The sequence below is a fragment of the Tenrec ecaudatus genome, chromosome 7 (assembly GCF_050624435.1).
Source record: "Tenrec ecaudatus isolate mTenEca1 chromosome 7, mTenEca1.hap1, whole genome shotgun sequence".
Taxonomy (NCBI): domain Eukaryota; kingdom Metazoa; phylum Chordata; class Mammalia; order Afrosoricida; family Tenrecidae; genus Tenrec; species Tenrec ecaudatus.
The window spans coordinates 165,790,716-165,815,674 of record NC_134536.1 but is presented as its reverse complement, the minus strand read 5'-3'; the positions used below and the strand labels follow the sequence as shown (position 1 = coordinate 165,815,674).

The 24,959-nt window shown below is 46.9% G+C and overlaps 1 protein-coding gene across 3 annotated transcripts in view; it reads right to left on the bottom strand.

Annotated features, from left to right (window-relative positions):
• The window catches only part of ANKS1A (ankyrin repeat and sterile alpha motif domain containing 1A), a 209,982-nt gene that overhangs the window by 110,070 nt on the left and 74,953 nt on the right, over positions 1-24,959 (bottom strand). For 2 of the 3 annotated variants that reach the window (XM_075555506.1, XM_075555504.1), the window contains exons 2-9: positions 17,793-17,873; positions 14,907-15,063; positions 12,927-12,989; positions 5,514-5,810; positions 4,697-4,772; positions 4,317-4,418; positions 4,113-4,214; positions 2,649-2,845 (exon numbers count right to left, since the gene is read on the bottom strand). In XM_075555506.1, the coding sequence (XP_075411621.1) occupies positions 2,649-2,845; positions 4,113-4,214; positions 4,317-4,418; positions 4,697-4,772; positions 5,514-5,810; positions 12,927-12,989; positions 14,907-15,063; positions 17,793-17,873 (1,075 nt within the window). The remainder of the gene's footprint in view (positions 1-2,648; positions 2,846-4,112; positions 4,215-4,316; positions 4,419-4,696; positions 4,773-5,513; positions 5,811-12,926; positions 12,990-14,906; positions 15,064-17,792; positions 17,874-24,959) is intronic. The other variant, XM_075555507.1, reaches the window with a different exon arrangement.

The following is a 24,959-nucleotide window of genomic DNA, read 5'->3' as shown; positions in this document are numbered from 1 at the left end:
AAGTATCTTTGGTGAAGGACCTCTGAAAGCTACAAGCTGAAAAGAGATTTGTCATTGTACCTACATCATTTATATTCCCAAACTCTAGTTTAGCTCCAAGATCCCACAGGGAAGGGGATGGGGAGGGGGCGCTTAAGTAGGAGTTGGCCTACAGGCTTATTACTCAGACGGTAGGTTAGTTCGCTGTGTGGCTACACTAGTTCAGAGTTCTTCTGAAGTCGAGCGTGAAGGTGAATGCTTATCAAGGTTTCGGAGCTGCCAGGGCTCGCCTATGGCACCCGAGAGCTCTCTGTGACAACTTGACAATGTGAACATTCCGTTCATGTTCTGCGCGGTGTTAGTTCTCGGTACTTTCACCATTCCCATTGTCTCTGGAGCCAGATGGGTGCCAGTGGCAACGACGTCAAACGGGTTCCTACTTTCACGCCAAGCACAGCTCTTTAGATCAGTGCCTCCACAAAGTCCCACTTCTCCACCGTCTCTGACCAGCCTGGGGGCGGCAGCACCTCGGAAGGAAAAGTCTCCCCAAACCAAAACAAGCCACTGCCATCACGTTGAAGCTGACTCACAGTGCCAATACAGCACAGGGGAGAACACCCCTCTACGGCTTTCGAGTTCGCAGCTCTGAACAGAAGTAGAAAGCCGCATTTTCTCCCTTGGAGCAGCGGGTGGATTCCCCGCTGACCTTGTGGTTCACAGCCCATCCTGTAACTCGTTTTTCCAGCGGAGCTCCTTAGAGGAGCCCTCCTCACTGCCACGGAGTCAAAGCTGACTCAGAGGGACCCCCGGGGATTTCTGAGACTGTCACTGTTGACGGGAGTAGAAAGCGCCCTGTCTAGCTCCGGATGATGAGCAGTTGGTGTTTTGAGCTGCCAACCATGCAGCTCGCAGCCCAACGCGTAACCACTACACCGCCAGGGCTCCACTGGAAAGAAAGGGCCTTTGGCCACAGCTAACTACCAAGGGTTACAAAGAAGCAGTCACACCAGAGGCAGATTAATGGCACAGCATGGGCCTCCAGATGTATCCATTTCTACTTAGCAGGACTAGGAGACGCTAGCTTCCTACAGCAGGGTGGAACAAAGAAACTTGTGTAAGTCAGTGGCTAAACCCAATTAAACTTTCGTTACAGTAACCCTGTGACGCTGCTTACTAAGTCTCTGGCTCCCCCTAATGGTCATCACCTGTCAGTACCACTTCAAGCAAAGCCCAAGCCCAAGGCTCTGCTGGCGAGGAACTGTGAAATAACCCAGCTCTGCCTACAATTCCAGCGGGGACTGGCAGGTGCAGTGCTGCAGCACTCACAGGGAATTTTGCCGCAGTCCGTGAGAGCATCCACCCTGTGGACTACAGCAAAACTGACTGGCCTTTCCCAGGTCCATCCTAAAACAAGAGTCATGCCAGGAACATAACACTGAGCTCATTGCCATTGTGTTGATTCTGACTCACAGGAATCCTCTAAGACAGGGTAGAACTGCCTCTTTGGCTTTTCAAGATTGCAACTGTTTACGGGCATAATGAAAGTCTCGTCTTTCTTCTGAGGTGCAGCTGGTGGATTTGAACTGCTGACTTTGTTGGCAGTGCAAATGCCACCTGGGCTTCTTCATTCGAGCGCAAGGCAGAAAAAGCAAATAAATAAAAAAAAATCTACCAAAAAAGAATACTCTAAGAAACACCAGGCCAGTTAATAGGCAGGCCTGGAAAGTCCAAGAAATCTCAGACAGCCAAAGGGTCAGTAAGATATGGTCAGCTACCAGATTCAGTCAAAAGAGCAAGGCACAACGAAACCCTGAAAGACCCCTCGGAGCGATGCCCTTCTAGCGCACACCTCACGTTGCTGTTAAGCAACACAGAAAGGAGGCGCTATGGAACCAGTGCTTCAGACCTAGGCTGGCAGTGTCACTGTGGGAGAGAGGGGGGTTTCTGGAACACCGTCTAAGCCTGGAAGTAGAAGCAAGTCCAGCAACGGAACCACCAAGACGGAATGGTAGGCCTTGAGAACGAAAATTCCAGGGTTCCAATCCTATTATTTCAGCGGCTAGAGGGGTTCTGAGTGGAGAAAAACAAGACCGCCACAAACAAATGCAAACGGACTCTGGTTACGCTTGAATCACCTCAGCTGAAGACAGAATGTGTCCACGTCCCAGCGGATGATCCCTCCGAGCATGAGGGGTGAGCAGGTACTTGGTGCGCGTCTTTTACTGTAGGAACGGCTCTCCGCAGAGAACACAAACTACACGCACAGGCGCTTCAACAAGTGTGTGAAAAACAACAGAGCTTTCCCACCTACGACTTAAAAGTCCCCCGTGGAACTACACATCCCAAGGACAGGAGCAGCACTCAGGCTAAGTAGAAATCGGAAACTAGGGCTACAGAGAAATAAAATCTTTCATTTGCTCTGAAGCAATAATGCGAACGATGCAAAGTTGTCCTGAAACTGGAAAAGGCAAAACTCTACCTCCATACGATCCAGAGAGACACGACAGAGACATGACAGAGCCCCACCCCCGCTCCCCCAAAAGAACCGACTGATCCACGTGTGAAATGCGAACTGGCACTTCCTCTTTCCAGTGCCCACAGCTACCCAGGGAAAACCAGACAACACTACCCGGACAAACCGCAGTGGGGCAGGGCCCCTGGCCACATACAGGCCTCACTCCAGCAGCCTTCACTCCTGCTGCCTCAGCCTCCCTGGGTGTGGAGTCTCGGTCGGACGACCGCCCGCTGGCCATGCTGTCCAATGACTGGCAGGAGACAGCATTGTACAGTGCCTCGTAGGGACCCTCTTCTTCCACAGCTGGGTCAAAATCGATGATCAGTTCAGCCACCGCTCTCTCCACATTCCCTGAGGAAGAGAGTGAGGGGCAGGGCAGTTAAATATAGCGGCACCATCTCAAGTCCCGGTCCCCAGGGGACCCCAAAGTTGCTCAGCGCCATGTGCCCCACAAGCACTGAGCAAGAGCAGGAAAAGGAATGACCCCTTTGCCCTACGGAAAGGAAGGTGGGTAAATGCTTCATCTCAGCTGCTCTGTACACTATAGGATACCTCCCCCAAGTACAGTTACAAATCCCCCAATTGCCCAATAACAAGATAACATAAATGTAGCAAGCTACAAGTTAAAAAATTAAGCAATCCTTTATATTCTTAACAGGAGTCTCCACGGGCTCTAGCCAAACAAACGGCAGACACCCAAGCCTCTAGGACTTGAAGGAGATGTTAACCATTCAGTGGACAGCTAGCAGCCTTGAAGCGCACGGGATCCCAGCGTGGGTCCATGCACAAGCACCCACTGCGACTCCAGGGAATGCCGGGCTGCTTGCAGGGGGTCAAAACTACGAAACGGAAAAGCTCTGCGAAGCAAGAGCACAACGAGCTCCCAATGACTACCCCACCCCAAGACCCCGGAAGCAGTGTGAGTGGGGAGACAAGGATGGGCATGCCTCAACCCTCTCACTCCTATGCTCCTCTCAAATCTCCTTTCCCCTCTTTAGTGTTCCGCTGTATTTTGCTTCTCTGGCCTTCTTTGTTGTGAGCTGCACTGGGGAAGGCATCAGCCAGTCTTCGCTTTACTGTGGCTTGGCCATTCATCATACCCAAGATCCAGAAGGCTGCTCGATAAATCAGAAAGAGTGGATCCTGATTAATGGAAACTGAGCTGCGTAAGCTAGCATCCAGACCACTTTGTTGGCCAAATGATATATTATCCAAATCTGCCAGAGACACTGTCTACAGGCCAGATGGCACTCATTTAATATTTACTGAGGACCAACTATACTCATGGCACAGTGTGTGCAAGAAAAAGGTTTCGCTGAGACTTGGATGAATACTGAGCTCACCCTGCCTACTGCACCTCCCCAAACAGATTTCATACAGCCAGCTGTAAAAGTGGAGAATAAAGTTAAGGAGAGGCCCACAATCACAGACTTAAGAGAGGTGGATCAAAAGGAATTTGAACAAGACCTTACTGACTACCCTCAACTCCTCAAAATTATCAGTCTAAACCCAACTGATTTTCTGTTCTGCCAAAGCATGTCCAACGACTCACTCTCCTGCTGCCAGCCCTTACCGTTACCTCGAGAGCCCACGAACTCACGGAGCAGCGCTGCCTTACCCTGGGATTTCTGCGACACGGAGTCCATGTTGGAGATGAGAGGTAGTTGGAGGGTGGGGGTTTTGTCTACCTCTTCTGTACTTCTTTTTCCAGCCATGTGATCTACACGGAGAAGCGGGGTGGGGCGGGACAAAAAGCTGCACAAATCCATATGTTTTGGTTCGACCAGGGTGCCCCCACTGCCCCAGACAGGGGGATCGGTACCTTCAATAAGTGCTGCTATCTGCTGGCTCTTTTGAGAAGGGACTTCCCGGACGGTATCCAGGGCAGTCAGTCCACGGTTATCTTTAATGTTGACATCAATTCCTAGAAATAGACATCGTGGGGACCCGGAGAGTGAGCGTTTACCAGACAGCCTCAGAGAGGACTACCATCCAGGACACCTAACGCTCCCAGCAGCATGACCAATGTTTTACATCCAAAGCCATTTACTCCAGCTACTCAAAAACAATCTGTACACTTGGAACCAGCCAGTACAGGCGCACATACGTTGCCAGCAAAAATGAACCCCCTGTAGGGAGGCTAGGGAGAAGCAACCCCAACCCCGGCATGCTGTGTAGACAAGAGCACTGCCGACCTCTCACCTGCAGCCAGCAGGATTTGCACCACATCGGTCTTGCCAAACAAAGCAGCCTCATGCAAAGCACTGCCCTTCTCCGTCTGGAAAGCAAACGAGAGTGCAGAGCAGGATGTCATCAGAACAGTGACCCAGGTTTGCCGTGGCTGCACGCGACAAATGGGACACACGCAAGAAGGGATGGGGACACAAAGTAAACCACAAAGCCAGCCCTCTGTCATTCCCTCTCCCACTTCTCTTGCACAGATTCCAAAACCCATGACAGCAGCCCATACAGCAAGGCTGCTGGGGGTGCCCCCAGCTGGCCACCCAGGAAGAACAAGCAGCTACTCTCAGAGTCACCTCTTGGCACAACTGCACAAAATGGCACTTTGCTGGGGTGACAGACTCATGAGAAGAGAAGCGTGTGGGAAGTGCAGCACCTCCCTGCAGATGCAGCTTCTCCTGAGTGAGCAGTGCTACTGGCGACAAAGGGGCCTCTGCTTGACAACACAACGGGAAGGCCAGGAGACTAGAGGTGCTCAAGGGTGGCAGTGGGAACCCAGGAGAGGAAGATGATGAAACGTTTCTCATCTGGAAAGATGGTCCATAAGCACATCTTTTCAGGGTTTAATGCTGAAAAGAAGACAAAACAAAACAAAATCCAGACTCCCCCGAGGAGCTCGTCTGTCTCTACCGCTCCACGTTAAAATGGGTCAACAAACAGAAGCGCTGCAACGTGACGTGAACGTGCTACAGAAGAACACAGCCCAGCAGCAGGGTCCTTGTGCCTTTTCCAACACGACTAAGTCCCTCGGGCCCAGGAGGTGTGTCCGCCCTGCTACCTGGTAGTTGCTCTCCATGCCAGCGTCCAGGAGGACCTGGACCACAGCTTTGTGGCCGTTCCTAGCTGCCAGGTGCAGAGGGGTGTGCTTCTTAGTGTTGCAGCTCAGGAGGTTGGGGTGCGCATTGAGGAGCATCTTCACCACCTCCAGCCTCCCGTAGAGCGCCGCCAGGTCCAGGGGTGTCTCAAACTTGTTGTTGCGCATGGTGGGGTCTGTCAGCTCCTCTAGGAGGACCTTCACCACCTCCGTGTGGCCGTACTGTGCTGCACAATGCAGGGCCGTCTCGTTGTCATTGTTCTAAAGGGTCAATAAGCAGATCACATCAGAAAGGGGACCGGCAGACGGGCACACGTAAAACCGCTGAGATTTCAATGAGACCAATGGCAGTGATACTCGGGGGGGACTGATAAAAAGTCCACCAGCCTACTCCCCAGCAAATGACCCCACCTGCTCTCTGCACCAATCAGCTGCACCGTCTGCTGGTTACTACAAGAGGGGACCAGTAGCTCCCAGAAATGGGCCATCTCCTATGTGCTGGGCAGGAGGTGGCTCCAGATTGTAACGGAGACGGGTCGCGGGAATGTGACAGGGGTTCTAGGGAAGAAGAGCGCCGCTAATATCACTGCCAGTGTCTCACTTTCAACTTCAACTGGTTTTACAACAATTGCACTTACTCAACCCTGGGGTCCTGACTCTGGATTCATCGACCACCCTGTGCCTTCCACACAAGCTTTTGGGGAAAGATCTGTCATCTGTGCAGCCTCAGGCATGCAGCTCAATCAGCCAACAGTGCAAGAGACAGAGTGGAACACCAACATTCTCTCTCCAGCAGCCATGTCCAAGGGGAGGGAGGCGCGCGGGCCGCAGATGCTGCACCCCAGCCTGCACCCACCAACACATGCAGGGCCGACACCAGGGAGAAACAGCCGACACGGGGAAGGATTCCTTATGTAGGACAGACTGGATCAGACATTGTAATGTTTTCTGTGAAAGGTGCAAAATACCCAAATGTGAGAGAACCACTGCTTCGAGCTCGCAACCCCACGGCCCTCCCGTGAATGCCCATGTTGTGCCAAACTGCGGGCAGAATCTAGGAGGTATTCGTGTTTTACTATCAGAAGCGGAATGCTGGCCATCCCAATTGAATTCTTTCTTTTACTATAAATACAGTGCAGTTCTAAGGGGAAGTAAGTGAATTTCCATAACTTCTTCTTTTTTGAGAAGCATAAACCAAAATAACTTTCCCACCAGATTTTGCGATTCCTAAATGCACCCAGGAGACTACTGCCGCTCTGGGGACACAGAGCTTAATAGCGGTGTGCCCATCAAGTCCATATTTTGCACCTTTCAGGGTTCAAAAGGTACAAAGGAAGTGCTTCTACAAACTGCTTTAAACCATATTAATGACGCTAAAATACCAGGCTAGGCGCTACCCAAACATGCATGCAATTTCATCTGCTTTGAGCTGGCGTTTGACTGCATCGTGTGTCCCTGCTGCACCGCGGACCAGAAAGACCCGGAGCAGCTGGGAACACGGGCCCGAGGCCAGAATGAAGTCAAGGAAAGTCTAAAAAATCGAAATAAGGGTAGAAAGGGTGGGAGCAGAGGCCACATGCAAAGATAAAAGGCACAAAGGTAAACCGAGGAAGCAGCTCTCAACTCGAACACAGCTCAAGGAAAGCAGCTGTGTACAAATTCGGACAGTACTCACTGGCCCCCAAACACAGCCAGCTAGCAGTGGCCTCCCATGAGACAGCTGAGCCCCAAGGACAAATCCCATGCCAACCTGAGAGTCTCAAAGAAGGGAAAGAGCTGGCAGAAAGCCAATCCCTCGGGTCCCCTGTCGGTCACTCTATGTAGGACACCCACTTGGAAAGCCCCGGTCTTGTGTGCTAGGGCACCTGCTTGCTTAGCCAACCAGGAGCTGCCCCTTCACTTTCTCATGAGAACAAGGCAGTTATATCACCAAAGACTCACGGGAAGTTTCTGTACAATAAGGTGGAGGCCGAGTGGCTACCTCAAGAAGTGTAAGAAGAAACTTGGTGGGGGGTGGCTTAGAGTTCAAGATTAGCATGCTAGCAAGGGCCAAGAAAGCCAGCTTATTTGTCTTGAAACTTGTCTTAAAAACTCCAATCTTGGAAAACTTTTGTTTACTCTGAAGAATATCCTGTCTCTTTTATACCCAAATTGTCTCCCGACAACCAGAAGACTTAGTCCTTGCTTGTGTTAAAAGTCTGCCACTAGGGCCGGAGGAACTAGAAAACTGAACTATCCACTAGAAAAAAAAGACAGATATATAGATCATCTCTACTTCCCTGTGTCCCAGAATGAAGGCAACTCCTGTCAAGCTGCTTGGCTAACGGCACGGTCATGATCACTCCTGCCTTGTTTTAAAACGGTCTAACTCAGCAGAGAAGGGGGGGAAGGGAGACGCCGGATAGGGCAAAATATGACAAAATAATAATCTATAAATTATCAAGGGTTCATGAGGGAGGGGGTAGCAGGGAGGGAGGGGGAAAAAAGAGGACCTGATGCAAAGGGCTTAAGTGGAGAGCAAATGCTTTGACAATGATTAGGGCAAAGAATGTACGGATGTGCTTTATACAATTGATGTATGTATATGTATGGATTGTGATAAGAGTTGTATGAGCCCCTAATAAAATGTAAAAACAAACAAAAAAAACGGTCTATATCTCTGCAGAAAGTTACTCTGATACACAGAGGAGAAGCATCTTCCTTAAGCCTCAGTCTTGCCAGACATAGTCTGGCAAAGATAATGCTCTCCTATCCAGTTCAGGCCATTATGATGTACTCTGACTACCGTTTGGATCGTGACGCCTACTGGGCAGGAAGCCACTCAGTAATGGATCATAGGCTCCCAAGCTAGGGAGGGAGTCCAAGAGAGGCACAGATTCCTAACCAGGTAGAACTGCTCACTTTCACACTTTCCAAATCACACCACAGATACACACAGCACCACAAGAGTCCTCGGGATCAGACTACTATGAGTCGGGGGGGTGGTGGAGGTGGGGGGGGGGCGGGGAAGAAGCTTCCTCAAAGCCTTTTCACAACTCTCCATTCTTATCCATTTGAGACCCACTTTTATTTTTTTCTTGCTATGATCAATGCTTTTTTTTTTAAGGATCTCTGCTTTGTGCTGCTAAACACAAGGTCAGCAGTTCGAAACCACTCGTGGTCCCATAGGAGAAAAGACAAGGCTGGCTACTGTCATAGAGTTACAGACTCAGAAACCCACAGGACAGCTATGAGTCAGAACTTGCTCAGTGGCAGTGAGTTTGGGTCTTTTTGCTTTGTTTGTTTATGCCCTTACACCCGCAGGCCCCACTCAATGTGTAAATCCCATGCACACATTGTATACACCCAACACAAACCTATACTACAAGCAGGAAAAAGTCACACAGAAACCTTTCCATGGCCTTTCTCGAAACGATTTCAGAAGCACCACGTTCCATTGGCTAGATTACAGCTCGGCTAAATGCGTGTCCATATTGGACAGATGGGTCTAAGGTAGAGCCATGTGGACTACATGTCTCTACAGCAACCATGGGACAGAGTCTAGAAACATACCACCAATGACAGGGGAGAGTGTCTTTGGAGACTGAGAGATGAAGGAAACCTGGGATTGGATCCATCCAGTGGACGAGTTACGCTGCATGCTCTGAAAGGGCAAACAACCCAAAGGTGGAAGGGTTAGGAAGGCAGGTGGCAACCAAGGACAAAAAACAGAACCATCAGGAGAAAAGACTGGGCTACGCGCTGTAAAAACGAGGACCAACGTCACAGAGCAATTTGTGTACCTGATGTTAGACAGGAGCCTAACGTACTGCCTGAATAGCCACCTAAAATCGACACATCTAGAAGGGACAAAAGGAGAGCCTTGGAGCAAGTGATAGCAAAGTGTTAGCATCTGCCAACCTGGACTGTAGGTACACGGACCTCTGGGGATTCTTTCACACTTGTTTGTGGGTTTGAAGTGATTCCTACACATGAATTCTTAAGGGGGGAGGCTTAAAAGTAATAGTGAATTCTGCTTATTAAGAAGAAAAAACAAACAAGGCAAAGGTTACAGATAGCCTATCAAGAGAAGAGAGAGAAGGGACCTCCGACTTTGGGTAGAAAGTTGACTAGATCAATGGTTTTAAAAAAAGGTATTATCAAAGAACTTAAAGTTCAGTCGTATTAGGTTCTACATGGGTGCTGTGGCGGCACTGTTGGGGAAGCACTGGATTGCTAACTTCAAGGTTGGCAGTTCAGACCCACCAGATAATTCGAGAGAAAGCTGAGCCTACCTGCCCCTTGAAAGATTTGCAGTCTAGGCAATCCTGTCTATAGAAGGTCATTACCAGTTGCAATTAATTTGATGGCAGTGGGTTTTGGGTTTTGGTTCCTAGTTGGAGTCCTGATAGCCCTGTGGGATAATGGTAGGGCTGATAACTGCAAGGTTGGGAACTCAGACCCACTATCTCCATATGAGATAGAGGAGCTGTCTGCTCTAAGAAGATTTCGTCTCAGAAACACCACATACAGAATCATCTCAAGGGCAGTGAGTTTGTTTTTAATCCTGACTTTCCGAGGATTAGGTTCAGGAAGGAAACTACTTAAAAATTGACTCATCTGGCAGTTACTAACTTCAACGAGCAAAGTCATTACAAAGAATGGGACAACACATCCTGTGCCTTAGGTGGGCGGTTTAAACACACGGGCTTCTCTGAGGAAGAAAGATGAGGCGGTGCACTTACAGAAAGATTGACCGGCCCTGTGACCTTGTATGGGAGGAACTGTTCTCCCCTGTCAAATGCTGTGAACTGGACTCAACTGATAGCAATGGTGGCTTGTTTGTTTGCTTGCTTTTAAAGATATGTATTGCTTCTGAGCCTTTTCTGCCCCAAACTTCTGTATAACCTGAGTTGAACCAGGAAGAAACATCAGAGAACTCCAGATTGAGGGACAATGTACAAAACGACTGGCCTACAGTCTTCAAACATGTCGGTCATAAAAGAATGGCAGGCTGTGAGACTATTCCAAAATTACAGGAGTCTAACGAGACATGACCGTTAAATGCAATTTGGCAATTCTACTTCAGCTACGTGTGACTTCCGTTTGGACCAGTTGACATGGACTTCTGGGAAAGGAAGGGCCCAAGGGTTGCACACGAACATCAAAGCTCCCAGAAAAGGCACCTGAGACTCCTTAGTGTCTACAGATACCTGACAGGATCTGGCACTCAAATGCACTTTAGCAAAACAATTCCTAGGCACAGACCAGGTCAATAAAAAGCCCCTGTATCAGGATTAAAACCTAAGAAGGTTAGATTTCAATCAGCTCTAAGAGGGTTTGCCTTCTCAGCACAACCCCAACCGCGTTATCCCTTAATACAATCTGCATCCTTTGGTCTTTCTGGGCAGAGAGGAAAGGCAAAGGGCAGTTTTCCAAAGCGAGCGCAGCATGTGCTATTGCACGTAGATAATTTCTCTTTTATGTGTGCAAGCTCAAAGGAATGGAGAATGTACTCTCAAGAACTAACGTCCGACCCTTAATCAGGGCTTATAACTCAAGTAAATGAATCAGCGTTAGGAAACAACCACTTCATAGCCATACCCTGACCCTCTCCAAAAATGCCCCTCAAAATAGGCTAATTAAGAAATGTTTCGTTATGCTTCGCTTACCACAAAATGTGGTAGTGCCTCATTTTACAGAAGAGGAAGCTGAAGCGCTCAGGCTGTAGGTTCCCAACCTTATCTGGCCTAAGCTCAGAATAGAATTAAAATTTACTAAGTGGCCCCGTAGCAATGAAACACCCGTAATCCCGGGTGAAGTGTAGGCATTGCTTTTGCAGCCTCCCCACCCACCACACTCACACACACCCATTGCTCTAGTGCCCACCCCCAGGGGGCGGTATTGTCCACTTTGGGAAACACTGTCTTAGACAACAAGCAACTTGCTCAAAACTATTAAGCAGCTGCCCAGCATTCAAACCCAGGTCTGCCCTCCACCTCCTCCCCTAGCTCTCCCACTGCTGAAAAATCTGAGGTCGACTATCTTCCTATTGGGAAGAGCAGGGCATATGAGGTGGGTGGGGAGGTGGCAAGCAGAAGCGGATGCACTCCAGCACCCGGGTCAAACTGCTTCTCCACCACACAGGCAGGCCCACCCCGCAGCTGAGACAAAGCTCCCTCCAAGCCCTCCTCTCGCCAGCATTTGTCAAACCAGGATTGCTAAAAACAAAGGAACAAACAAAAACCCCCAAACATGAAATGTCTGCTTTGAGTTTGGAAACATGCATAGGACAGACCTTCGGCTTCCTTGCCCTGAGGCAGCAGCTGGCTGTACTGAGAGCAAGCGAAAGCGAGCTAATGTGGACAGTGCAGCACGTGACTCACCAAACCCCAACTGCTGCCAAGAAGCAAATCTCCCCAGAGTACAGTCTCGAAGAGAGCCTGGTAGGAAAGAGCACTGAGGAGAGGCTACCACCACCAGTCCACTGGCACTGCAGGCAATGGTGGAGGCCTGACGGGTGGGGAGACCGCACCAGACCACTGCCGGCCTGCCCCTGCCTCTCAAGTGCTCTGCTTGGCCTTGCAAGCAAACAGAAAGCCAAACTCACTGCCAGCGAGCTGATGCGAACTCACAGTGACACCCTTGTGGGTTTTCGAGACTGTAGCTGTTTGGGGAGAGCAGGAAACGTCTTTCTACCAAGCAGCGGCTGGTGGTTTTGAACTGACAACCATGTGGATCACAGCCCAACACACAACCACACCGCCAGGGCTCCGGAGACAGCATGTCCAGTATCAGCGCTCTTCCAAAACTCAAGAGTGACCAAGCAGAGAGAAGCTACCGCCAAGGCTGAGGAAAGGTACACAAACTCAAGGAAGCCAGAGGGGGCGTGGCCGGCATCAACTTTTAAAGGGGTAAAATGGAGTCACTCATTCTGTTTCCCCACACCTCCGCCATCAACTATGTAAACCTGAAAGAAAACCAGATTTCACTTAGAAAGGTAAAAAGTAGACTCAAAAAAATGAAAAAGAACACCTAGCAAGTGTAGCCTAATTATTTTGTGTACACAATAAAAAGTCAGTCAACTTGTTTGGCAGACTTTCATTGCATTTTCTTTATTAATACGGCCTGTTCTACCTCCCCATCTCTGCTACTTCTATGCTCTTATATTCCACGGAAGCAAAACAAAACAAAACACCGAACCTTTCTGGAATTCGTATGGGTTCTAAAAATAAAGCCCCAAGCCCAGCACAGCTGCAACCCTCCAATCCCAGACAAGCCAGAAGCAGATGACAGTCAGGGAGATGCGAAGGTGCCTGATTGGGCAAGAGCGGAAGCCAGAGCGGAGGTGCAGCTCGGAGAAAGGATGCAGAGAAATCCTGGCAGCATAGTACACACCTTGGCATTGATATAACGATCAAAGGGGCCGTACTTTTTGAATTCTTTGATCTCAAGAGCATTCTACAAAAAGGAGGGGAAAAGAAAACGTGATGATGAAACAGATAAAATATATCAAAGCAATGCACAGCCCTAGGAGGTCCAACACTAGACCGGCTCAGATTAGGCCTCTGGGCACCTCCAAGGGGAGCTAACTGGAAAACAACCTCCAGGGCACCATGTGATCATCCCCCTTTATCCTGGCATCCAACAGCAACCCGTTAGGCTGTTAAATATATCAGTACGTAGTGCTTGTCCTCATGACCTAGATCCATTAGGTTCTTCAAGCGACTGGAGCCACCTTGCCCAGGGCCTGTCCCCACCCACCTGCCTGTCAGCTTTTCAAACCTCAGGCTGGTGTCCCACCAATCAATGGCTTCTCTGAGCGGAGGCGGCTGTGAGCAAGGCAAGCCAGCACATTCAAGTGACTGGAAACTCCAAGCAGCTGTGACCCAAGGCAAACGAGAGCACAGGCAGGATTAGGTTGCTGGACATTTCTTAATGGGGTGGCCGGGTTTTTCAACATGGAGGAACAGTAGCTAAAAGCAAACCTCTTTATAAATTTCCTCCCCACAGGAAAGACTACCACTTAGCCAGGAGTAGTGAAATTATACTTACACTCCAAAGAGGCAACTCTCAAGAGAAGGTTTTCATTCCCAAATGGTATAAACAAACAAACAAACTGACTTACTGGGATCTTGAATGTCTGTTGCTCACCTACCCAGAAAGTCGAGCCCGAAGCGGGAAAAGGGAAGCCGAGGCACAGCTATTACATACACGCTCCCCAAATCAGAGCTGTGGTCGCCCTGACTTCATCCTCCCCGCCCCAAGGCCAGCGCCGTGCTCAGACCGCTCCCTGAGAACTTGCCATGGGCCTTGTTGACAGATGGATTCGCCAGAATGAGTCTCTGCTTTTGTTGAGGAATAAGCCTGATCTGCTCCTACAGGTAATTTACCCATCTCCTTCCTCTCAGCAAAGTCATTAGCAAAATGGTCTTAAATGACTTAAGAAGGAGTGGTGTCCTAGTCCAATAGCTGCAGAAGTACCCGCATCAGTTCAGACCAGAGGGGAAAACCAGAGGGTGGTTTTGCTAGTACGAAAGCCCATCTCCTCTCAAACGGGCACACAATTCTGAGCCAAAAGACAGGACGTGGTATTTTATCATAAAGTAATATAAAAATATAGGGGCTTGTCTGACACTTTCGTGACTCAAGGAAAATTTCCCTCAAAGGAATAACTATAAAGAGGAGCATTCTTTTAAGTAGTTTTTTTAGGTATTCTCAGAGTACTCAAAGCCATGGCCACGGGAAGACAGTTTTGCTCAAGCGTGGCTTTCTTCATTTTCCCATCGATATTGCTGCTCTTTCAGAGCATGCTCACTTCCTAGACAACACCACAGACGCGGTCTTCAGACTGTCGGAACCACCTCTGACTTGCACTCATGGTTTTTCATTGTGAGTATGTTTCTCAGCACTAGCACTGAGACGTCTACATCTACAAGTTCTAGCGGACATAAAAACAAAGCAAAGCATAACCAAACCAAACACACCCCAGTATGGCTCACACAGTACTGACAAATGCGGGGGAGTGGTCTCTGTACGAGCTACAGGTGTATCACCATGGGAATGACATAAGCACAGTCCACAATTCATTAAACCCATCGGTTTGAAATGGACTCTATGTAATTTTGAAGGCTTTGCATTATTTCAAGTTTTGTACATGAAGTATTTATACTTTCATGCTAGTACTACTCCAAATCTGTATGAACCAAATACATCCTATAAGCCCCCGCCCCCATCCCCTCCTTGACACTAGATGGCATGAGGAGAGCTAGGAGTTAAGGGGGAAGGCTGGTTCCAGATGTGACTAAAGGACTGGGTCTTAAAGGGGCTGATTAGGTCTGGCTGTAGCTGGCTGGAGGGCAGCCTCCTTCCTCCGACCTGTTCATTGACTTTGGTGTGGGAGGGCCCTTGATGGATGAGCAGCCGCACTATCTGGGCATCTCCTTTCCAGGCTGCCAAGTGCAGAGGATAGCAGCCTTTACAGTCAGCCACGTTGGTGAGGGCATCGTTCCTCAGGAGAACCTCGACCACATCCCTAGAAGACAAAATTCAATCATGAGCTTGCGGGACCTCACAAGTCTGCCCAGCTAACAGTTCTTCCATTTGTGGAGCACACAGCCCTTTCAGGTGGCTCCCTCCCACCCCCGCCAACCCCACCTGAGATCACGGCCCAGACTTCTGTTACTTCACAAACGATTTGTACAGCAGCTGACCCTTCCTGCACCACACTATACTCATGCTTCTCACCTGTCCCAGCTACCTGGGTTTCTCAATAACCACCTATTTTTCCTGACTCTGAAGACGTCTGGTCCCCTTGCCTCAGCCTTTCATCAGCTCGGCTCCTTGTTTGTAATGTTCACACAGGATTGGGATTTACATAAAAGTAATCATGCAAGACGAATATCATTATTCACCTCATTATTCAGAGCATTTAGGATTGCAAGAACTGAAAGGAGTGGGCAAAGCAGAATTAAAGTTGGTGCAAACATAAGCCAGACACACATGGTATCATTTGATATCGCCAGAAAGAGGGACGTGGCTTTCTTCGTGCTGACACCACTAATTAAGCAGATACAAGTACATAATTATCCCCCTGAACAAGAGGGCAAAGGAAAGCTCTACTGTAAATAAAATCAGCATCTGGGGATGAACTTGGCTAACAAGCCAGTCTTTAAAGTTGGAAATTCATTTTAATTCGTCTTAAGGAAGGAGAAGTCTTTACAGATTTCTTTTTAGCTCTTTCTGTGATGGCTACAGGAAAGACATAATGATCACATTCAATGCTTTTCAGAAACATTTAATTTTGAAGACAATAGGAGTTGATTAGGCTGGACCAAATAGTGCCCCCTGGAAACCAAAGCCCACTGCCAGTCGATTGTATCTCACAGCAACCCTGCAGGACAGAACACACAACTGCTCCGCAGGCTTTCTGAGCCTGCACATCTTTTTTATAATCACTTTATTGGGTGTGCTTACAGATATTAAAACAATCCATAATTCAATTAGATCAAGCACAATTGTACAATTGCTGCCACCATCAGTTTCACATTTTCTTTCTTCTTGAACTCTTTGATGTCAGTTCCCCTTTATCCCTTCCCTCCCCCATCCAGAAACCCATATTATATTGTATTATATATTATTTTGCCATATCTTGTACCATCCAATCGATCTGTGCACCTACATTTCTGTTATTTGTTCCCAGCAAGTGGGGTTATACAGTCATCATCGTAACCGTTCCCCCTCCTTCCCACCTTCCTGCACCCTCAGGGAAACATTACTCCTGCTACAATTTCTTCAGGGTTGATCTAGCTTGGGTTTCATGCATCAAATGCTCTTAATTATACAAATGAACATATGCAGGTCTAACAAGATTAATGAGGTGAAACTAAGACAGAACAGTAAGGGAAGGTAGCATTAAAGAACTGGAAGATAGTTATGTGTTTCATCAGTGCTATAACACACCCTGGACATATATCATCCCTCCTGTAGGCCCTTCTGTGAGGGACTGTTAATTATCTTACAGGTGGGTTTGGGGTCTCCACTTTGTCGACGCTCCTTCACACCAATTTAACTGCTTGCTGTTGAACTTCTGACACCTATTGCCATCAACACCTCATGATCACACAAGTCGGTGTGCCTCTTCCATGTCAGCTTTATTGCTTCCCAGCTAGAGGGATGACTGTTTAAGCCTTTAAGACTCCAGATGCTGTGTCTTTGAATAGCCGGGCACCATCACCTTTCTTCACCTTATGCACCCATTTTGTCTCTAGCAGTCGTGTCAGGAAGGTGAGTATCATACATTGCCACATTATTAGAACAAACCGTTCTTGTATACAGGTAAGATTTAAGTAGAGGCCCAAGGTCCGTCTGCTTCCTTGTGACATTTACATACATGTATACATACATACTTATCTTTATACCCGCATGTAATTTTACCTTGTTCTTTCCTTTTTCTTTTCTCTTTCCTCCAGCCCACTGTGTTTACCCATCATTACCTCTCAGTAATTTCTCTTAAGATACGTTTCAATTGATCACACACAACCAGGAACACAACATCCTCCTCACTGTCAATTTTAGATCCTTGGCCATTCCCCTGTCCCTGCTGTTATTGACTCATCATTTCTCTCCCCGCGCCTCCTCCTCTCCCATGCTCCCTCCCACCCCCCACACAGGCCATCAGTCCCATTGCTGTCTCCTTGGGATTGCTGATCCTGCCTATCATATACAGACCCCAAAAGGAAAAGAAAAGAGAGTACAATTAGTCCTGACCCAGAGTAGATGAGAATCTTTCTGTTAATTAGCGAGCAGGCCCTGTTATAATCCATCAGTCCAGTCCCCTTTTCTTTCAGGGTTCCATATCCCAGGACCTGCTAACCTAACAGCACTTATGCCCTGTTGAGACGGTAAATATTTACAGCACCGTGCTTCTCCCATGGGGTAGCTGGTGGGCTGGAACTGCAGACCAAGCTGTTAACACCGCAATACGTAACCCACTGTGCCAGCAGGGCTCCTTCAATAACGCACAGGCGATATAAAATACCGTATGGCGTTGAGTCTTCGTCCTTGCTCAGAAAAATCTGAAATCTAAGATGATTTCTGATAAGCCCTTCTCATAAAAACCAAACTTCTGTTTATTTCTGCTATAAATTCTCATTAACACCTTCTGTTTGGTCACAAGCATATTTATGCTATAGGAAGCAAAACGACAACCTGGAGGCGGGAGTCCCGAAGGATGGGGCAGGAACGCGGCACATTGATACTCACTTGTGGCCATTGAGGGCGGCATGGTGCAGAGGGGTATACCCGGTGCTGTCCACACAGTTCACATTTGGCCCTCTCCAGATGCTGCGGGAGAAGAGGAAGAGAGAAGCGTTACCTCGACTGAAGGCATCAAAGGCATTCAGAGGCAGCGAGGCACTTGGGAAAGATTCTACTTCCCCACGACTTCTGAGAGGAGAGGAAACGGCAATGCAGAGCACTGAGGGCACCCCTGCGTTTCTGAACAAGGAGAGCGTCGTCAGGACAACAGCGCCATCATCTCAGAGCTGCTGCTTCTGCACTTGCACCAGAATCAGCCACTGAACACCCACCCTGTGGCGCACAGCCAGTTCTACGCTGTCGCGGGAGTTGGGTGGGTTTGGTGCCAGAGTTCTCTAATCCCCCCTGAGCTCCTGGCCCCTCGTGGCTCTGTCTGTTAGCCATGTCAGCAGTGGCACGCGTTTCTCTTCCGGGTCCGACTGTGCGGGTTCTAAGGGCACGGGGTCGCTTAAGGGACACCATGACAGCAGCGCCATGGAGCCCATGTTTAGAAAACGCTGGTTTTCACAGCAGGGTCGGCAACTTCGTTGTGGCTTTTGGACAGTAAAACAAAAAGGTGTCAAGTGAAAATAATTTATTGTGTCTGTCTATAAAATGTTTGAGAATGCTTCTTAATTGGAAATATTTATCCTACAGACTTGTAATTGCATTCGTCTGCTTATCATCGAAATAATTTCTCCACCATTTTGTTATTTAGGCAAATATTAAAGTATAGTCTATTATATAATAGAATAGTGGATTTGTTTTATTACCTAAAACAAGGTATTTGATTCTCTAGGTGACTGATAAACTGTCCTATCATTCAAATTGAACTTGAGAAACTGGACTGAGCTGTCGACCGTGTTTTTGAGCGTTTATCTCATCCACTCCTGTAATGATACTGGTACATTACACGCAAATCTCATGTCCCAAGACTTCGATTTACATAGCAAGTAAATTAGAAAGGGGTCATTTGAGTTACAAAATAAACATTCATTCTTCCAGAGGAAGAAAGGTCACTAACACTCTCATGGAATCAACCCCTCAGCCAGTCACAGGTTCTGGGCGGCAGAGCGGTGAGTCCTGACTCCTGTGCCGGTGACTGACAGCTTGGGAAGGACTTCAAAGAGCCAGCAAGAAGCACAAGCCAAGAACCCCATTAGCAAGAGAATAGGGTACGTGTGTTAAGAAGCAAGAGACAAATGAGGAGCTGATACCAAGGCTCAAGTAGAAAGAAAATGTTTTGAAAATAATGATGGCAACATATGTACAAATACGCTTGACACAATGGGTGGATGGATGGGTTGTGATAAGAACTGTATGAGCTCCTAATAAAATGATTAAAAAAAGAAGCAGCAAGAGACAATTTAGTCTTTTTTTGTGTGAATATGGGGGAGGGGGATCAGAAAATTCTTGAAAAAATTAAAATGTCCATGAATTTGTTGAAGCCCCTCATAGTATGGCTAATAAAATAACAAGGGATGTCTACAATTTGAATAAGGAATATCATAGAAGAGGTTGAAGGATAGATACCCTCTCTAACGATCAGTCAGTTTTTATATCTGCTTCACACCCTTCTACATTGGTCAAGGCTTCTAAAAGCATGCTAAATGCAGACGGTGGCCTTGTTTGGTCCCAGCCCTTAATGACAATGTCTCTGAGGGTTTGAGCTGGTCTGAGGTGGCATTGTACCATGCACAATGCACGTTATCCCTATTTGAAGTGTTATTGAAAATAGCTGTATGCCCTAAACGCAGTTTCTGCATCTGTAGAAATAATCATAGCTTTTAGATTTAATCCGTTAATATGCTATTAATAGATTTCTTAACACTGGGAGTGGGGCGAGTCTAAATTTTGCCACCTTTTGTGCTCCTGGCTTTGGTGTTGGGTCTTAGATGAGTTGAGCAGCTACCTGCGGTTGTTCGGTGCCAGCAAGTTGGTTCTGACTCATAATGACCCAATGTGCAACCAAATGAAACCCCGCCCAGGCTTGAGTCCTGCTCACAAGTGTTCCCTGAGCAGCTGCATACCCATTTCTAAATTAAGGAATGACTAACACGGAGTGTTAAACTCATAAAGAAACATGGTACAACCACTCTGGTCAATGAGATGGCACTCTCGTCAGTTGATGGGTACTTAGATTGCTCCCGTTGTTTTGCTACGAGACTAAAGCTACAGTGGCCACAGGTGAGCGTATGTTTACTCAACACCTGCGGCTAGATTAACTGCTGTCAGATTGCAAAGGTATAGATATGAGGGGTTGCCACCTCCCACCCCCCAAAAAAACAACGGAATCCCCTCCCCGAGCTATGTATTTAAATATTTTCACAAAACAACCTTATCACCTTCAAAGTACTCTCAATTACACTTAACACATTTGTCAAATCTGCGATTCCATTCTTGGAAACATTTTTCAAACTCGTGTTTGGATGGCTGACGGCATCTGCCTCGTTTTTTTCTTCATCTCTTCTGCCATCAAATGACTGTCCTTTCATGTCCCTCTTCGTTTGTGGAAACAAAAAGAAGCTGCATTGCACAAGGTCCGGTGAGTCAGGTGCATGGGGTAAGAGAGGCATGCTGTACTTTGCCAAAAACTGGCGCCCTGAGAGGGCTGTGTGAGCAGATGCATTGTCGTGGTGGCAAAACCAGCCCCAGGTCTGTCACAAATCAGGCCTTTTTTGTTGCACACTGTTACACAATTCTTTTCAGAATCTAAATAGAAAGCTTGAGTAACAGTCTGACCTGGTAGAACGAATTCCAAATGCACTATGAGTTGACATTTTCATCTGTTCAGGAAGTTGATGAGCATCCAGAATTAGGTTTGTCATCAATCGCCATTTCATCTTTTTTGAAACGAGAAGACCACTGGTATACTTAGGTTTTTCCCATAGTGCTGGCCTGATAAGCTATGTTCAACATCACAACAGTTTCTGTGGCATTTTCCCTGAGCAGGAAACAAATTTTCATAGCCGCACGCTATTCTCTTATATTGGTCATCACAAAAAAGGAGGTTGGAGCAAACCTGCTTTTATGAAAAAGTTCACTGTGACCAGAGAGAACCTACCCAGGTGACACCACTGGGCACACTAACTGTGAGTTGCTTGATGCTCGCCTAGCAGGAAAATATCATACTACGAAAGCTCAGCTGTACCCAGCACAACTCCTGATTTGTTTGGGTTTTAAATAATTTTATTGGGGGTTCATACAGCTCTTATCACAATCCATACATACATCCACTGTGTCAAGCACATTTGTACATTTGTTGCCATCATCATTTTCAAAACATTTGCTTTCTACTTCAGCCCTTGGTATCGGTTTTTTCCATCCCTCCCTCTCCCCCCCACCCTCCCTCCCTCCTTCACAAACCCTTGATAATTTATAAATTGTTATTATTTTTTCATGTCTTACACTGTCTGATGTTTCCCTTCCCCCACTTTTCTGTTGTTCGCTCCCCAGGGAGGGGGTTATATATACATCATTGTGATCAGTTCCCCCTTTCTCCCCCCAACCTTCCCCTTCCCCTCCTGGTATTGCTACTCTCATTATTGGTCCTGAAGGGCTTATCTGTCCTGGATTCCCTGTGCTTCCAGCTCTTATCTGTACCCATGCTCTGGTCTAGCTGGATTTGTAAGGTAGAGTTGGGATCATGATAGTGGGGGAGGTGGGGCAGGGAGGAAGCATTAAAGAACTAGAAGAAAGTTGTGTGTTTCCTCGGTGCTATACTGCACCTGCCTGGCTCGTCAATTCCTGGGGTTTTTTTTGTTACCCCCTTCACATACAATTTTTCAACAACAACCAAAATATGCGTGTGATTACATAAGTAGATAAGTGTGCATACACATGTAATAAGTATGCATATGTGTATGGGAAGGCACAGGTGAAGATAGGTGTGCACATCTGGTTGTATCTAAAGGTATATATACATGTTTGTGTGTTGCAGATGCATTCATATAGATAATGAAGCACCTAGAGAGAACAAATCATAAGCATATCCTAAGGAATACTAAATACCTCACAGGTTTGGTTTACTGGGTTTAAAGGCTTAGGATTAGGGTCTTGGAGGGCAACTGCTCAGATGCTACAACATAGCTCTTACAGACATTGTCTCAGGTCTTGAAAAGCTTCAAGCACCCAGTCGCCTAAGATAACAACTATCAGTCTATACTGGTCAGCAGCACAAAAAAAAAAAAAAACAACCAAGAAAGAAAAATGAAGGAGGAGGAGGAGGAGGAGGAGGTGGAGGAAATCAAAGACTAAAAGAGAAATTGGTCAATAGGTCTAGTAGCCCAAGAATTAGATGGTGCCCACCTATCACCAACACTGGTTCTCGTCAGGCACACAGTAGACGGTCTTGGATAGAATGGGAGAAAAATACAGAACCTCAAGTTTCTATTAAAAAAAATAATAGCCAGACATAGTGAACCAGAAAAAGCTAGATGACCTCCTCAAGACTAGTACTACCCTGATACCTTTAACTTGTGGAGATGAGCCTACTCTCAGAATCCATTCTCAACCAAACAATAAGTTGGTTCATAAAATAAATAATACTGCCCACGAGTAATGTAGCCTCTTAAATAATCATTTCTATGAGACCACAGTGTCATTATTTGTCATAAAGCAAAGTTGAGAACATAAGGGAGACAGAGACACTAGCTTAATCGTGAGAATGGAAAGCATGAGAATGCTGCCCCGTTGTGGGAAATGTAGCTAACAGTGAGCAACACACACGGCTATACTCACACTCACTGAATACACACACAAAGTTTTAAATGTGTGTCTAATTTTCTGTAGGAACTGTCACCAAAAATACAAGTTTAGAAATTGCCTGAATTTCTACAAAGTGACAGAAAAGACAGCCTACCCTACATCCATAAAGAGATGATAGATTCAACCAAAATAAAAGGCTGTTATTAAATCACTGGAACTGTTGAGGAGCTCCTAAAACACAGAAACCAGACCAAATCAAATCTACAGGGATACACTGTAGAAAACCACAAATTAAAACAATTAGCCACCTCTATTCAGCTAGTAGACTGACAAAATAAAAATAGTAACAATACTAAGTGTTTATGAAGATCAAGGGAACAAGATTGCTCAAACACCATCATGGGCGTTTCAACTGGAGAATTGCTTTGGGAAGACGATTTGGCAGCAGAAATGCTTTTAAGTCAACAACTCCACTTCCAGGAAACGATCCAACACAAACACTCATGCGTGTGTGCGTGCACACACACACAAAACATATTTGCATAAGGTTGCTTCATGCTAAGAGTAAAGAACTAAAATTGCAAATGTCCATCAAAAGGAGGGCAGTTAAATCCTAGTCAAACTGACACAAATGAATGTAGCGCCACTAAGTAACAAGCACATAAACAAAGAAGAAAAGCAATGAAGGTTGACCGACATGTTCTCGCCCAAAAAGGTTTCCCGAGAGACAGACAGTGCTTTGGAAAAGTGACAAAAAGAAGTCACGGTACAGTGTGTAAAGCGCGAGCCTCTTTCAATGAGTGCACACAGGACGCCGTGCTCACCATCCGCTGACAGGGTTACCTCTGGGGGAAGAAGTGTGCGTGCTAAGGGGCAGTGCAGAATGGCAAACAGAGAGGCTTCCGTGTGTTGCTCTACTTCTACCACATTGCTTAAAACATTTATAACGAGAATCTTAATTTTGTGATATAATTTTAAAGGACAAAGAAAATGAAAAATTACATTGAAAATATTAATAGTGGTTGCATACGGGTGATAAGCACTTTAAGGAGCATGCAGATAATTAAGTTGAAACCCTTAGGATAAGGTTTAAATGAGGAAAAATGGGCTGTGGGTGTTTTGATATCTGGGTTATTTGTTTGCTGACAATGACAAGATCAGGACCATCAGGCACATTCCTGGTCTCCCCATCCTCTGGATTCCTAAGTACCTTCCCAACAATGAGCTAAAAGCACCTAAATCTGTCATACTTGTAAGATGACTTCATTTTCCAAACCAAAATTATTCTTGTGCCTGACAATGGATCAAGCTGATAGAAAGTGAAATAGAGGTAGAAAATATAGGCAGCTCTGTTTTCTACTTATTTTTCAGTTTCCCGCTAAGAAAAGACCTGCCTGAAACAAATTATGTACCCCAAATCACGAGCCCTATCAGTGGTGGACCAAGAAATCCTACTTCAGAGCCCTTGGCATTTGCCCAAAGACATTCTGCCCTAATTGGTGTGGCAAGGCATACAGGACATGAATATGCAGGAGTACAAGGCTCGGCAGTTCAATAGCATGGTGACTGGGAAGCCCCAAAAGGAGTTGAGCCGGGAAATATCAGGATGGGTGAAAGCAGGTACGAGCTCAGGCCTGTCAAGTCCTCATTTAGTACTTTATTATTCTGAAGCTCAATGCCACGCCTCGATTCCAACTCATAGCGCCTCGGCGGCACAGTGGGTTGGGCTCAGCAGTTCAAAACCACCAGCAGCTCCAAGGAAGAAGTACGAGCTTTTTTACTCCCCCGCCCCCTAAAGGAAACCCACAAGCTAAACTCTCCCCTAAAGGAAACCCACAAGGGCGGGTCTCCCCTGTCCTGTGAGGTCACTGTGAGCACTCCATTAGGACCCGGCATCTCTCCAGCTAGAGCAATCCAGATCTCAACGTAACTCGAAGACTGAGGTTTAAACTGCCTTCGGTCTCAACAAAAGGGCAGGACTAAGCATGTCTTCTACCATTCTCTAACTTTTGCTGCCATGCCTGTGGTTTACAGGTTGTTAAGCTTGAACATCCCATACCTGCATTAAAACTCAAAATCATTTTGAAAGGTAAGACCTTCCCATTCAGAGCTGGAATAATTCCAACTACTAAGGAGTTTTGTTTATTTACTTTTAATTTTATTTGATTAGCGTTTCCTTCAAAATTCCATCTGGAAATTTTAGGAACTGAAGCATATCCGAGGGGGCTTCCAAAAAGTTCATTAAAAAAGGACTGAGAAGATACTGGAACTTCGGAAGCCCCCTCAGATGAAACAAGATCTAAATGAAAAAGGCGAATGGTCGTCTCCTGCTCGGAATTTCAACTTCAGACAAGACAGTAGTAAAAGCCCCTCCACCGAAGTCTCTTCCTTTCTGGTATCCCAAGCAAGGGGTCATTTACAGTCGAC